Below are 16,666 nucleotides of genomic sequence, written 5' to 3'. Positions count from 1 at the left end.
GGGTTGCAATCCTAATCTCGGATAAAATTGAACTCAAAGTGCAAACCATAAAAATAGATAAGGAGGGACACTATATAATGCTCAAGGGAACAGTAGACAAAGAACGACTAAGCATTTTAAACATATATTCCCTGAACGAGAGACCCGCTGAATATGTCAAACGCTCCAAAAGATGAAAACAGAAATCACAGCCTCAACAATTATAGTAGGTGACTTCAATACACCACTCTCTGAGAAAGATAGATCACAGGGATATAAACTTAACAAGGAGGCTAGAGATCTAAACACTACAATTAGACAATTTGGCCTGATATTTACAGCTTTTCATCCACATACAAAAAATTCCAATTCTTTTCATTCCCACATGGCACATATTCGAAGATAGACCACATGCTGGGGCATAAGGTGATTCTGCATAAATTTAAGCACATTAATATCATACAGACCTTTCTCTCTGACCACTGTCCTATAAGGCTGGAAATCAACAAAAGAAAGATGAAGAAAACAAGAGCAAACAATTGGAGGATGAATAACTCTCTATTGCAAAAGTATAGTGTCCCAGATCAGAGATGAAATTAGGAAATTTCTAGAAACCAACGAGAATGAGAACACAACATACCAAAACTTATGGGATACAGCAAAGACAGTTATCAGAGGAAGTTTCATAGCAATACATGCATACCTGAAAAAGGAAGAAAGACTCATGATTGATGCTGGCACAAAATTTACAGCAACTAGAGCAGAGTCAGCAGGACAATCCTACTAATAGCAAAAGAAAAGAAATAAAAATCAGGGCTGAGATTCAGGAGGGGGAAAATAAGAAAACTAAGGAAAAAAATAATGCTGCTAAAAGTTGATTCTTTGAAAGGATAAACAGAATCGATAGACCATTGGCAAGCCTAACCAAAGAAAGGAGGGAACAAATTTCAAAAGCAAGGATGAGGGAAGAAAGAGGAGACATTACAACAGACCCTAATGAAATGAAAAGGATAATTATACAGAACTATGAAGTACTGTAATCCAATGAATTCAACAATTTGAAAGACGGACAAAGTCTTGGAAAAACAATCACTCCCTAGACTATCCCCAATAGATGTCAAGAATCTCAACAGACCCACATATTCGAAGATAGAAGTAGACAAGGTTATTAAGGGATCACCAACAAAAAAATCCCCTGGACTAGATTGCTTAGAATTCTACCAAGCATTCAGGGAAGAACTAACATCAATCCTACACAAACTCTTGCAGAACATAGAAAAAGACGGCAAACTCCGGACTCCTTCTCTGAAGCTAGTATAACTCTGATACAGAAACCAGGCAGGGATCCCACAAGAATCGAGAACTACAGAACAATAGCCTTAATGAATATGGATGCAAAAATCCTTAACAAAATACTGGCGAATAGAATACAAAAGTACCCTGTTTCCCCGAAAATATGACAGTATCATATTAATTTTTGCTCCCAAAGATGCGCTAGATCTTATTTTCAGTGGATATCTTATTTTTCCACGAAGAAGAATATGGTACACATTTATTGTTTATTGTTTTATTAAAAAGAGACCTCACACTTCCTGTCTGCTCTGGCTGCGCTGCGGCCAACAGTGAGCTGAGCAGCGGTGCCCACTGCTACGGTCCAGAGTCCAGAGTTACGGTAGCTTTGGGGGGGCCTTATTTTGAGGGGATGCCTTATATTTCAGCGAGAGGCAAAACTGTAAGTGGGCCTTATTTTGGGGGGATGTCTTACTTTCGGGGAAACACGGTATATAAAACAAATAATTCACCATGACCAAGTGGTACTCATACCAGGGATGCAGGGATGGCTCAACATAGGAAAGACCATTAGTATCATTCACCACATTGACATGAAAAACTGTAAGAACCACATGGTAATATTGATAGATGCGAAAAAAGCATTCAACAACATTCAACACTAATTCCTGTTTAAGACACTCAAGAAGATAGGAATGGGAGGAAAATTCCTCAAGATAACACAAGGTATATATGAAAAACCAACAGCCAACATGGTAGTCAATAGAGAAAGATGAATACCATCCCACTGAAAAGGGACCAGACAAGGATGCACCTTGTCCCCACTCTTATTTAACACCGTACTGGAGGTTTTAGTTAAGCGTTAGGCAAAGAAAAGACATCACAGGCATTCTCCTGGGGAAAGAAGAGGTGAAACAATCGTTATTTGCAGATGATATGATTTTATATATGGAAAATCCCAAAAGTTCCACAAGGGGAGTATTGGAAACAGTAGAGGAGTATGGCAGAGTAGCAGGATACAAGATCAACAAACAAAAGTCTATCAGACTGCTATACACATCAGATAAGACCATAGAAGAGGAGATCAAAAAGGTGGTACCCTTCACAATAGCTAAGCACAAATTGAAATTATGTAGGGATATACCTGACCAAAATAACAATAATTTATACGAGGAAAACTACAGAACACTATTACAAGAAACCAAGAGCAACCTCAACAAATGGAAGAATATCCTATGCTCATGGATTGGAAGACTCAATATAGTAAAGATGTCAATTCTGCCCAAAACACTATACTGTATATGTTTAATGCAATCCCGATACAATTACCCTCATCTTTCTTCAAATAAATGGAAAAACTGATTACCAACTTCATATGAAGAGGGAAGAAGCCCTGAATTAGCAGAGAACTTCTGAAGAAGAACACAGTGGGAGGGCTTGTTTTACCTGACTGTGGCACATATTATACAGCCACAGTTGTCAAAACCGCATGGTATTGGTATAATGACAGATACTCAGACCAATGGAAAAGAACTGAAAACCCAGAAATAAAATCATCAGCATACAAACAATTGATCGTTGAAAAGGGCCCAAAATATATCAAATGGGAAGCAGATGCCCACTTCAACAAGTGATGCTAGAAAAAATGGATAGCTTACCTGCAGAAAAAATGAAGTAAGCCCTTATCTCACTCCATGCACAAGTAAACTTAAGGTAAACCACGGACCTCGAGGTAAAACCCCAAACTATTAGGGCCATCAATGAGGGAATTGGGACCCACCTGAGAATTTTTGGCACAGGGAATACACAGGCTATTAGAAATGGTGAAGGACACAAATACAAATGAGTCACAAATTGAAAAGTGGGATATACTGAAGATAAAACACCTGTGTACATCAAACGAATTTGCCAAGAGAATAATGAGAGCCCATGGGCTGGGAAAACATCTTTAGCAATGACACATCAGACAAAGGCCTATTACTAAAATCTACAATACTATGCTAGCTTCCAAAAAGAAAAAAACTAGTTGCCCACTGAGGAGATGGACAAAGGACCTGAAGAGAAGTTTCACAAGAGCAGAAATCTGAATGGCCAATAAACATATGAGAAAAGGTCCCCGATCATTAGCCAACAATGAAACCCCAAACACCCTCAAAGATAGCCCAATTCAAAAAGCAACAAGTGTTGGAGGGGCTGTGGTGAGATAGAAACTCTCATCAGTAGACCTGTAGGTATGTACACCCACTATGGAAATCAATTTGTCGATTTGTAAAACAGATGGAAATTGAGCTACCATACGACCCAGCAATCCCCCTAATGGGTATATACCCAGAAGAGGCAAGAAATAAACCACGGTCAGACATCTGTGCTCCAATGTTCATCGCAGCACAGTTCACAATTGCAAGGAGTTGGAAACAACCCAAATTTCCATCAACAGACAAATGGATTAAAAAACTGTGGTACATAGATACAATGGAGTACTACGCATCACTAAAAAAGCAGTGATTGCACATGAAGCGCATCACTGCATGGGAAGAAGTGGAGGAAATCATGCTAAGCAAAGTAAGTCAAGCACAAAAGGACAAGTACAATGTGAGTCTGCTGAGGTAAGTTTTTAAAAAAATGCAAAAGGGGCATAGGGAAAAAGCTACTGTATACAAACATTCCTGGGGTGAGGCCCAGGTAGTATGGCAGGGGCCAGACCAAATCCAAGGATACATATGGTAGCCAACTAAAAAGGAGGGGGGGAAAAAGAAATGTGTAGCGGGGGAACAGGACACTAACCTACCCAAGGGGAGGGTATTGTTCATATCTCCACCGGGAAAGAGGGAGCAGACTTTAAACCTGTGGTCCAAGATGTGAATGCAACATACCAGCATGAAGCAGGGAACCAGTAGAAAGGTCTCAGGGGCTGGCCCCAATCCCAACTATGTGGGCAAGCTGCCCCTCCCCCCAGAAGAATTTAGCTGTAGCACTGAAGCTACAGCTCAGAGAGAGGGGCATGTCTGATCAAAGCACACAGGAGCAAATGAAGGGGGAGGAAGAGAGAGTGGAGCACAACCTGGCCCACCAAGCCTTGAGGATGATATCCCTGCTCAGAGCAGCCAATCTACAGCAAGGACCACATGGCCAGCCCCACCTCAAGATATGAAATCCCTCACTGACCCATAGCCCTACAGGGGACAACGCTGGAGACACAGTGTGGGAATTGTGCCCAATCTGACCCCACCACACGGAGGTAAAACAGTAAGGGCGTGCAACAGAATAGCAAGGAGAGCAAAACAAGGAAGTCTTGAGGGAGTACCAAAAATAGACTTTGGGGCCAGGGCATGACACCCCATCAGACTCAACCAAAAAACAGTCCTAAAGGTCAACAAACAGACCTTGAACTATTTACAGGCTTTTGGGTTTTTTTTGGTCATTGGGATTTAGTTGTTGTTGTTTTGTTTTCTTTTGTTGCTTTGTTTTGCTCTGACTTATTTTTGTGCATATTATTATCTCTGCAAGTCTATCTAGATAAGATAGGTTGGATAAACAATTTGGAGGAGAAAACAACAGGACCGATGGTTCCAGCGGGGCATGGGGGAAAGGAAGTGGTGTTAACAAACCCAGGGACAAGGGAACAACAAGTGATCCGAAATCTGTGGGGAGGAGGGTGTAAGAGGCATGGTAGGGCTTGATCAAGGGTAATGTAACCTAGAGGAATTACTAAAACCCAAATGAAGGCTGAGCATGATACTGGGACAAAAGGAAAGTAAAAGGAAATAGAGGAAAGAATTAGGAGGCAAAGGGCATTTATAGAGCTCTAAATACAGTCATGTACATATGTAAATATATTTATATACAACGAGGGGGAAATAGATCTATGTGCATATATTTATAGGTTTAGTATTAAGTTAGCAGATGGATATTGGGCCTCCTCCACTCAAGTACTCCCTCAATCCAAGAACACTTTGTTCTATTAAACTGGCATTCCATGATGCTCACTTTCTCTACACCATCGCGGAAGATAAATGGGCGCATAAGCAAATGTGGTGAAGAAAGCTGATGGTGCCTGGCTATCAAAAGATATAGCATCTGGGGTCTTAAGGCTTGAAGGTAAACAAGTGGCCATCTAGCTAAGAAGCAACAAAGCCCACGTAGAAGAAACATACCAGCCTGTGTGATCACTAGGTGTCGATAGGATAGATATCAGACATCAAAGAACAAAAAATCATATTATTGTGAATGCGGGGGAATGTGAAGTGGGGAGCCAAAGCCCATCTGTAGGCAAGTGGACATCCTCTTACAGAAGGGTTGTGGGGAGGAGATGAGCCAGTCAGGGTGCAGTGTAGCAACGATGAAACAAACATACAACTTTCCTCTAGTTCTTTAATACTTCTTCCTCTCCACTATCATAATCCCATTTCTACCTTACAAATCCAGCTTGACCAGAGGATGTATACTGGTACAGGTAGAAACTTGAAACACGCGGAATCCAGGACAGATGAACTCTTCAGGACCAGTGGTGAGAGTGGCGATACCAGGAGGGTGGAGAGAAGGAGGAGTAGAGAGGGGGAACCAATTACAATGATCTACATATAACCTCCTCCCTGGGGGATGGACAACAGAAAAGTGGGTGAAGGGAGATGTCAGACAGTGTACAGGGGTCCTTAAACTACGGCCCGTGGGCCACATGTAGCCCGCTGAGGGCATTTATCGGCCCGCCAGGTGTTTTTGCCCCGTTTTGTTTTTTACTTCAAAATAAGATATGTGCAGTGTGTATAGGAATTTGTTCATAGTTTTGTTTTAAAACTATAGTCCGGCCCTCCAACAAGTCTGAGGGACAGTGAACTGGCCCCCTGTTTAAAAAGTTTGAGGACCTTTGTAAGACATGACAAAATAATAATAATTTATAAATTATCAAAGGTTCATTGTGGGTGGGGGTGGGAAATGAGCTGATATCAAGGGCTCAAATAGAAAGCAAATGTTTTGACAATGATGATGGCAACAAATGTACAAATATGCTTGACACAATGGATGTATCTATGGATTGTAATAAGAGTTGTAAGAGCTCCAAATAAAATGTTTGTTTGGTTTTTTTTAAAAGAAGCTAATTATAATCAAGGAGCCCTGGCGGTGTTGTTGGTTAATCATTTAGCTATTTAATCACAAGGTCACGGACTCAATCCCACCAATGACTCAATGGGAGAACAATGAGGTGGTCTACTGCTGTAAAGATTTATAACCTCAGAAAGCCTGTGGGGTCGTACTTTCTCCTAGAGGGCACCAGGGTTCAAAATCGACTTATCAGCAGTGATAAGCACTGATAATCAAAATCGGATTATCAGTATTATTCCTTAAGATTAAAAAAAAAAAAAAAGCTACCCATTAAATTTAAAAGGCCTAGAGTTTATTTCAAGCACTACTCTTGAGAAGTGGGAAATAACCACCTTTATAGTCTTTTGATCTATTTCTTTTTAAAAATCCCACTGCCATCAAGTTGATTTCAACTCATGGCGACCTTATAGGGCAGGGTAGAACTGCCCCTGTGTGTTTTTCCAAGATAGCATCCCTTTACCGGAATAGAAAGCCTCTTTTCTCCCTCGGAGCAGCTGGTGGTTGTGAACTGCTAACCTTGTAGTGTACAAGTATCTATTTGATATGTCTTTTTGGGTGTATTTTTAGGAGTGGACTTGCTAAATCATATGGTAGTTCCATTTTTAGGAACCACCAGACTGTTTTCCACACAAATGTATGTACCACTTTATCCCCACCAGCAATGGTTAAGAGTTCCATTTGCCACCACATCCTTGCCAACATTTGTTCATTTATTTTCTACACGTGTTTTCTAAATCTTAGCCATTCTCCCGCCTCCACGCACCCCCCTCAAAAAACAAACAAACAAAAAAACACCCAAGCAAGCAAACCTCAAACTCACTGCCTTCGAGTTGATGCTGACTCATAGTGACCCTACAGGACAAGACAGAACTGCCCTTGTGAGTTTCCAAGACAGTAAGTCTACGGGATTAGAAAGACCCATCTTTCTCATGCACAGTGGCTGGCGTTTTCCAATTGCTGACCTGGCAGTTAGCAGCTCAACACATAAGCACTACATTACAGGGCTCCCAGCCATTCTCGTGGGAGTGAAATGACATCTCATTCTGGTTTTTATTTATATTTCTCTTAGACCTAATGATACTGGACATGGCCGAGAACAGCATGCAGCTGTGAAATTGTTTCCTGCTCGGGGAAAATGCCGCAGAAACTGCTGTGATGAGAACACAGCTGACGAGGACAGCACTCTCAAGTGTGTGACTGGTTCTCTCCTTTTAAAAAGGTGAAATGTCAATTGATGACAAACCTTGTTCTGGATGCCCGTCAACTTCCCGAATGGACAAAAATGTCGACAAAATTGGTGCACTTGTGCTCAAAGACTGACAATGGACCAGTGATGAGATGGGGTAGTTATCTGGACTGCTGTGGAGCTTGGTTCAGCGAACTTTAATGGAACATTTGGGAATGAGAAAGGTCACTGCAAAATGTGTGCCTCGGGTTCTGACTGACCAGCAAAAAGATTGTCAAGTGGAAACATGCTGTGCTTTGAAAGAACAGCTCCGAAGTGACCCGACTTTTTCCCAAGATCATTCCTGGTGAGGAGATATGCCCCTATTCTATTTTTTTTAAAAGCAAACACAATTATGCCAGTGAAAGATGCCATTGTCACCTTGACCAAAAAAAGCTCATCAAGTGAAAGCAAAGCTCAAGATGATGCTCACTTGTTTTTTGATGTGGGGGGAATAGTGCATTTGGAGTTTGTTCTACCAGGTCAGACTGTTCATTAAACTTTCTATTTAGAGGTTCTGAAAAAATTGTGTATCGGTGTTGGACAAAAAAGGCCTGATTTGTGGCAGATGGGGACTGGTTTTGCCACCATGACTATATACCTGCTCACCCAGCCATCTCAGTGCGCCAGTTTTTGGAAAAAACCAGCATGCCTCTCTTGCTCCATGCACCTTCCATACCTGACCTTGCTATATGCGACTTCTTTTTGTTTCTGCAAATGCAGGGGGAAATAAAAGGACAGCCATTTGACAAAGCAGAAGAGGTGAAGAAAAAAGCGAGGAAGGTGCCGTCAGCCATCCAAACATATGAGTTTGAAAAAAGTTTCAAAAATGGAATCACAAGTTTGACAAGTTTGACATTATTAAGTGTAATGGAGACTGCTTTGAAGGTGACAGGTTGTTTTGTAAAAAACTTTTAATACAGAGCTTTGAAAAAAATTCAGTTTGGGGGGTATCCTCTTGTAGACTCAAACAAAACATTAGTCATGAGGATGATGCAAGACCCAGCAATAATGTCACTGCTTATACCCTTTAGCCTGCCACAGGTTAACAAAACTATACAATAATCACTAGCATTGCTATATGATTCAACTTCATAAAATTTAAACAGTACAGATTTTAGACTTCTACCAGAATTCTAAATATAATGATTGCTTCAAGAGACACTGAATCAGGGTATCTGGGATGTTAACAAAAGTAAAAAGAGAAATTCAGGATCAGTAGAATAAACCCAGGATAAAGTGGCAAGAAATGGGGCAGCTATCTCCTATGACTAATGCTAGTATTGGGTCTTTATCTAGTGCAGTCTCTCTTTAAAACATGTTCAGAGATATAGCTTGAGACGCAAGAAGGACAGTTCCTACAATCTCCTATTATGTACATGGAAAATTAAGTAATTTGATGAAGGTCATATGATCCAGGTCTTCTAAGTAAGAGAGATCCCCGACCCCATGAATGCTTTTCATATACTGAAAACTGTTCTTACTATTTAGAATGCTCCATACTTTCATAGTAAACTACCATTACACCAACCTGTGGACTGGATTTTGAATTCAAAGTAGCTTTTGTTTTGATGTAAAGGTGCACTGGCTAGACAACCTCCTGTTCCACATATTCTTCTTCCATTTTTCACAATGACAACATCTGTTCCTAAACAAAAATGCAAATACTTTGTAAAGTTTTATATAATCATATTGAAAAACTAAAATGAACATTTCAATTTTAACTTTTCCTCTACAAAAAATAGGGATACTATATGGACTTTGTAACATAGAAAATATAAATTATCTCAAATATTTAAATTGCTATTTTTTTCCTCACAGAACAATTACATTTTATGTTAATTTGTGACTACAAATCTTGTTTAATTGTTATTGTTAGGTGCCATCGAGTTTATTCTAACCCAGAACAACCCATTATGCACAGCAGAATGAAACACTGACTGGTCCTGCACCACCCTCACAATTGCTCGTATGCTTGAGCCCATTGTTTAATTTAGGCAGCTTCAAATAAATAATTACTCTGAATTATACTGTTTAAAATGCTTTAAAGGTAGAACTAGACTAACTCTTTAATTTTAGCCAATAAACTAATTTGATGATTTCATGTCTCTTAATTTAAACTAAAAAAGAAATACTTAAAAGAAATTTCAGGTAACTGGAATAATTTTCTAATCAATTTAAGTGAATTGAAACAAACTAATAAATAGTGGCTGAATGTCTACTAAATACAAAATGCTATGCTAGTACTTTAGTCAATAAGAACACAGACTATGGAAACGAGCATGCATCTGCAGCCTGGAAATAGCTGACACTAAAAATTGTTAATGTTAGGGTCTTCAAAACAGTTGTTGAGACAGCTACTGCCAATCATATCACAAATGCAAGGGGCTTCAAAACACCTGTAGAAAAAATCCATGATCTTTCAATTCCATTTTTCCAAGAACCCTTTAAAGCAAGGAGGAAGGTTTTAATATCATTAGAGATTTTTTTTTCTCATAGGAAATTATAATTTTGCTCAATCACATATGATGGATAACACAGGCATGCCTCAGAGATACTCCAGGTCTAGTTCCAAACCACTGCAATAAACTTATATCAAATTAAAGCAAGTCACATGAATTTTTTGGTTACCAAATGCATATAAAAGGTACAACTAGACGATACCAGAGTATACTAAATGTGCAGTAACAATACGAGAACATGGTGAGGATGAGCTTTGGGGATGTGCCAACGGACATGCTGGATGCAGGGTTGTCACAAATCTTCAATTTGTAAAAGTATAATATCTGCAAAGTGCAATAAAACAAGGTATGCCTGTAGGTTTGAGAAAAACAGTTCTTTGATAATGTGACTTCAGTATCAATTCTTTGCAAAATCTTGATTTAAGAAAACATGAACATCAGAGAACATGCAAAAAATATTCCATAAAACTAAGACATATGCTTCTAAGGTAAATATTATTACCACCTCACCAATAATGTGTTAAAAGTGAAGCAGATCTGGTTATCTTAGAACTGTATGGGCTCCTTAATATAAGGTGGAACTAAAAATAAAATGTATTAAAAAAGAAATAATTCACTACTGAATTAATATTTAAACAAAAACTTACTTGGGACAAATACCTAAGAATAATGCAAACTTTTCAGATCCTACACAATTCTAAATTACTACATTTAAGATAGACTTTATACCATCTAATAATGTAAAACTAAGATCTTAATTTATGATTATAAAAATTTTATTATCATATTTTTTCTGAACAGATATGAAAGAAAATTTTGAGAAAGTACCTTTCTAAATGACTAAAGTCTGGCCCCCAGTCTACCTCTAGTAGTTTCAACTGGATAGCATCCAAGGGCCCAGCTCTTCCCCGATGGCAAAGACCATGGAGTAGCGCTTGCCACCTAACAGACCCTTAACAAAGAACTGATATAAAAAGGCATGCAGGTGCTGTGCTAAGCACTTGCAGTGGTCCAAGTAGCCTGCTTTCCCATTCCCCAGTCTCCTCTGGAGACCAAAACAGTTCCACGGAAGTGGACTCAAATGTCTTTCAGAGGTGTACTTGGCCCTGGTGACTGAGTCAAGGCCTACATCATTACCAGAGAGATTCACTGCCAATGAATCGACTCTGACTAAGGCTCCTTTGGGTTTCCAAGACTGTAATTTTTACAGAAGCCAGCAGCCTCAGATTTCTCGCCTGGAGCCATAAGTGGGTTTGAACTCCCAAACTTTTGGTTAGCAGCCCAGTACTTGGCCTCCAGCACAACTAGCGCTCATTTCAATCAGTGACAGTCACCAAGTGTTACCTGTTGCCAGCAATGGCTTTGTACTTTTCATTTACGTGAACCAATTCTCTATACATTAAAAAATCCTGTTATACTTTTTTTACTACTTGCACCTGAAAGCATCAGAAATTAAATACATTTCAAGGAATTATGCAGGTAATGGTGTTTTTCTTAACTGGCAATATAATGTAGCGGTTCTATAGGTTAAAATTACAGCGCCAACATTGAGCATGATATGATTCTCTTATTTCAATATCAATTCTTATGTGTAAGACATGCTATTAGGTGCTGAGATTTATACAGAGGGTTTCAAAGATCATTCTAACGTGTTTGTCATTAAGAAATTATTTAAAACATGTAATTTTCTTTATTAAGTATAACATTGTTCTATATTTGAATCCGAGTTTTTTATGTAAGTTTTTTTATGTGATTTAGGTAGTTTTATTTATTATCTGCACTACTTAGAAAGCCAATATAAATATAGATACAGCCAGGACACATATAGCTTGAGAATATATTTTAAGAAACATTAAAACTTTCAAATGAGTATAATCCCTTTAAAAATAGCTTTGGGAGATATTTCTAAAAAGTCAATTCACGGGGGCCCAGCAGGAGCTGCACAGGCACCTCTGGCCATGCTGACCTTCACCATGCGGACTCCACCCCCACCAGCCCCAGCCTCCTGCAGAGCCCATGCACCTGGGTCCTGCTCTGCGCACTCCTTGCCTGTCAGCTGCTCATCAACTCTGTCCTTAAATGAGGCCCGGGCTGTGACACTGGCAGACCTGGCAGCCCACCTGGCCCAGGCACCAGCACTTTCACCAGCCTGTACACGCCTGTGGGCCAGAGGACTTCCAACGGACTGGGCCCACGGCACTGGGCTCCCCTTGGAGAGACTGGCAGCCTCGAAGTCCCAGCTTAATGCTCAAGCCAAATGCAGCTCAGAGTGAGTGCCACACCCCTGGGGCAAGATGATGGCTGCCAGGGACCTGGGCAGGGGAGTGTCATCTGGGTGGCAGGCGTGCTTTGAGTGACCCGGGCCCCGGGGATGCACAGGGGCTCACACACCCTGAAGCTTGGGCTTCCCCTCTGAGGTGTGGCTCAGGAGGAGGGTGCTGCCCCCCACAGCCCCCAGTGCTTGAGCTTCACGGGGCGCAAGTCTGTGGGGGAACCAGTCGGTACCAACTGGGTCCCACACCCCATGGCTGTTCCTGCCCGTTGGTAGCAGCAGACATGTGACAAGGTGAGGGTCGGGTAAGCAGAAGTATGTGCCTTGGGCCACCGGGGGCTCAAGGGCAGCTTACTCTGGCAGGCCACTGTCTTCCTGCCAGACACCTTTGTCATCAATGTCATAGCATTGTGAGTCTCCCAACCCGGCCTCCTTCCCTGCCTGAGCGCATGTGTGTGTGTGAGCGTGTGCCCACATGTGCTTGTGCTCATGTGAGTGTCTGCACATGTGTACGTGTGTGTGCATGTGTGCATATGCACCTGTGAATGTGTGCATGTGCATGAGTGAGTTCGGAAATGTGTGTATATGCACGCGTGAGTGTGCATGTGTGTGGCACTGTGCATGTGGATGAGTGTGTGTGGGGATGTGTGCATGGGTGATGCACCTGAGCAAACATGGACACATGTGTACACCTGCAGAGCCTTCATGCTGCACAGTGGCCAAGCCTCTAAGGAGACTGTTACTCCCTGTTGGTTGGGGTCCATGGTCTTCCCTCACCCACCCCCACATCCCAAGACTCGTGTATTTCGCACAGCAAAATAAACTGACACACGTTAAAAAAAAAAAGGTCAATTCACAATTAAAAGCTGAAGATATGGTTTCAATGAAGATATTTAGAAAAACTATGCTACAGAAAATTTAATAGAGCATCATCAAAATCAGCAAAAGATGTAACATTAATTTGGACAGAAAATATATAGATGGTTTCTTTTCAATAAAACAAAGAACAATCACATTGTTTAGATTACTTAATACAGTTAATCCCCAGGTTTTGAATGTTCAATTTATGGTTATGGACTAACCTTGTATTGCTATTATAATTATTAAATTTTGAGGGACATATAATGGTTCTTAATCATAAATGGGCACATTTTAACATTTGTGACAGGCATCAAAGCATTATTATCAGTACCACTGTATTTTTATGTTAAAGATGTTTTAGTATCATTACAAGAGCTTCATGAATTTTTTTTGAGCCCACAGAAAAGCACTCTACAGACTTAAGACAAACACTTGACTGACATTAGATATGAACTGCACCTAACTATTGTGACTGAGACACAAATTGAACTTAAAGTCAGACTTAGGAATGGAATTCATTTGTAATCCAAGTACTGCTTGTAGAACCCTTCATCTATCCAATTACAGGCATTCTTGCTGTATGTGTTTATAGTCAACAAGATGCATTAAACCCCCTCTTCCAACTCAAGCAGCTCTGCCTCTTTCCTTTTATTCAATTTCTAAAATCAGGCTGCTTCTTCAGTAATGAAAAAACGTACTGTAAGTCTGTCTAAGAAAAAAAACCCAAACACAAAGACTGAAATGGGCAAAAGCTGCCAGCTCTTGTGGAGAAATCAGAGGCCAGAAGAAAGGAAGGGTCATCAAGAGCAGTCTGTCGTGATTCGGGAGCTGGGCAGGGGATAGGGCCAGAAGAGCTCATGCTGATCAGAAACTCCAGGGGCTATGGATGGTTTGTCCCTGACCGTATTTCCCAACACCTAACACCATGCCTGCCACCCAGCAGTTGCTCAATAAATACCATTTAGGTGAATGAGCCAATGAAATGGAAATGTTCCCTCAGGGAAATTATAGGACTTGAACAATTTACTGTCTACAAAGGGTTATTGGTAAGAAATAATTTAAATATATGTATCAGTCAGAAGTCTCTGGTATAGTTAAACGCTTACCTACTAGATAAAAGGTTGGCAATCTGAACCTACCATGGGTGCCTTGGAAGACAGGAAACCCAAGCTCCCTGCCATCAAGCCCGTTCTGACTCATAGCAACCTAGAGGGCGGAGCAGAATTCCCTGTGGGTTTCCAAGGCTGTCACTCTTCAGGGAACAGCAAGACTCCTGTGCAGCGGCTGGTGTTTTTGACCTGCTGACCCTGTGGTTCGCAGCCCAACACGTAGCCGCTAGGCCACCACGGCTCCCATTCCTTGGAAGACAAGACCTGACAATGTGCTTCTAAAAGCCCTGCCTCAAAAAACATGAGGCCAGGGGTCGGGGTGGGTGGAGGTGGGGTTTCTAAAATTGATTGTGTTAATGATTGTACAATTCTTGATATGGTTGAACAACCGAAATACTGAATTGTATGATATGTGGATTAAATGCCGATAAAATATAATATATATATATATAATATATATGAAGCAGCTGAATGACTCAGTAGCAACTAACAGCAACAACAACATAATATCCACAACCTGTCAGTTTGACATACCGTTGTGGCTTGTGTTGCTGTACTACTGGAAGCTGTGCCATCGGTATTTGAAACACCAGCAGGGTCACCCACAGGGGACACGTTTCAACAGTTTCTAAAGCAAGACTGAGTAGGAATAAAGTCCTGATGATCTACTTCCAAAAATTAGCCAAAGAAAACCTATGGGTCACAACAGAACACGTCTGACTGGCTTGCTTTTGGACAGATCATCAGGAGGGACCCATCACTAGAAGAGGGCACCCGTTTGTTGAAGCCGAGTCAAAATGGGCACGGGAGACCCATGGTGAGATGGAATGGTACAACAGACACAATGATGGGCAATAACTATTCTGACAACCAGTAGGGAGGCACAGGAAATGTTTCCTTTTGCTTTAAGTAAGGTGGCCAAGAATAGAAATCGACTGCACAGCAACCATAGGTTTTGAACAAGAGGCTTCACAAAGTTTGTAGAAAATAAAGTAAAACATAATTGAATGTGTCCATGAACTTTTTGAAGGCCCCTCATATAGCTCTATAGGTATATGCATATATATACATATATATGTATATACATGCAATATATTGTTAGTTCCTGTCAATTCCGACTCATGGCAACCACACGTTTTTCAGAGAACTGTGCTGCATAGGTTTTTCAAGGCTGTCACCTTCTAAAAATCAGTCACCAGACTTTACACCCCAGGCACCTCTGGGTGGGTTTGAACCAGTGAGCGGTCCAGCATTTAACACTTTGCTACTTAGTTCCCAAAGATGCCCTCGTAGCACATGGGTTAAGGACTCGTTTGCTAACCTAAGGAAATGCCCATGTGATCTCCAAGGCTGTCATCAAGGCTGCATCTTCTCCCCTGGGGCCACCCAGAGGTCTGTTCATTAGCAGCTGGGCGCTTTCACCCCGGTGCCACCACGGGAGGGGTCCAGTCTGACGAAATTACCGCACACCCTTCCATAACGAAGAACGAGTCAAGCCACTGGAGGTTGCGTTGAAATGACGTGTTCTGGCCTGCAGTGTGACCGGGACTTGGCAAAGTGCTTTGTTTCATAATTTTCTAAGGTGAGGAAGCATCTCTTCCAACAAAACAAGCCTCGGTGGATAAATGGTGGAGCGAAAGAGAAAGCGCCTACTAACTGGGGACAAGGCTTCCAGATCGCCTCTAGAACACTTGGGGAAGGGGTAGGTTGGGCTTGGCGCGGACGGTGGTCAGGGGCTGTGGGAAATGCCGCGGGACACTATGTCCTTCGCCCGGGGAGGTCTGAAGAGGTGGGCAGCCCAGAGTAGACCGTCTGTGTCATCACACCCACCTCCGGATGCCAGGGGGCATTAAGGGCTCCGGTGGCCTTGAACGCATAGATCGCGGTCAAGATGGGATAGGCAAGAACATTCTATCCATAGCGAGCCTGACACGGGGTCAAGGACAGGGTCGCAGGGGGGAGGAGCTGGCGGGCCAGCATCAGGGGTGGGGGGCGGTGGGTCTGGAGAGGGGCCTTACCCATGTGCTGCGTGTCCAGCTGTACGGCCGGCATTTCTTTCAGAGGGATGTGGCCGGTACCGCCGTCTCGGCAGCATCGCAGGCAGCAGAACACCGAGGCTGCCATTGCGCCGAGATCAACAACTCCAGCGCCGCGCTCCCCAGTCCGCGGGGACAACGCCCCCCACCTTCCGCCCCTGCCCGAGCTCCGGACGCGCCGTGCGGAACGCGGTGACGACACAGCGCCCCCGGAGGCCGGAGGCCGCAGCGCAGGCGCAGGCGCAGGCCAAGCTGCGGGGCCGGAAGCGGAAGGCGTCGGCGTCGGGCGGCGTCCTGAGGGCTGGCCGTTTCTCTCCGGCCAGCTCGCGCTC

The 16,666-nt window shown here is 42.2% G+C and overlaps 1 protein-coding gene across 1 annotated transcript in view; it reads right to left on the bottom strand.

Annotated features, from left to right (window-relative positions):
* SPRYD7 (SPRY domain containing 7) overlaps positions 1–16,462 on the bottom strand; it is a 36,918-nt gene extending 20,456 nt beyond the window's left edge. The window contains exons 1-2 of the mRNA XM_004704270.2: positions 16,317–16,462; positions 9,126–9,242 (exon numbers count right to left, since the gene is read on the bottom strand). Of these exons, the coding sequence (XP_004704327.1) occupies positions 9,126–9,242; positions 16,317–16,422 (223 nt within the window). The 5' untranslated portion in view covers positions 16,423–16,462. The remainder of the gene's footprint in view (positions 1–9,125; positions 9,243–16,316) is intronic.
* Positions 16,463–16,666: the final 204 nt, after the last annotated feature.

Source organism: Echinops telfairi, unplaced genomic scaffold, assembly GCF_000313985.2.
Source record: "Echinops telfairi isolate 266 unplaced genomic scaffold, ASM31398v2 ScPeMD7_7467;HRSCAF=8505_0, whole genome shotgun sequence".
NCBI lineage: Eukaryota > Metazoa > Chordata > Mammalia > Afrosoricida > Tenrecidae > Echinops > Echinops telfairi.
The sequence above is the reverse complement of the archived record's forward strand: the minus strand, read 5'-3'. Positions and strand labels throughout refer to the sequence as shown.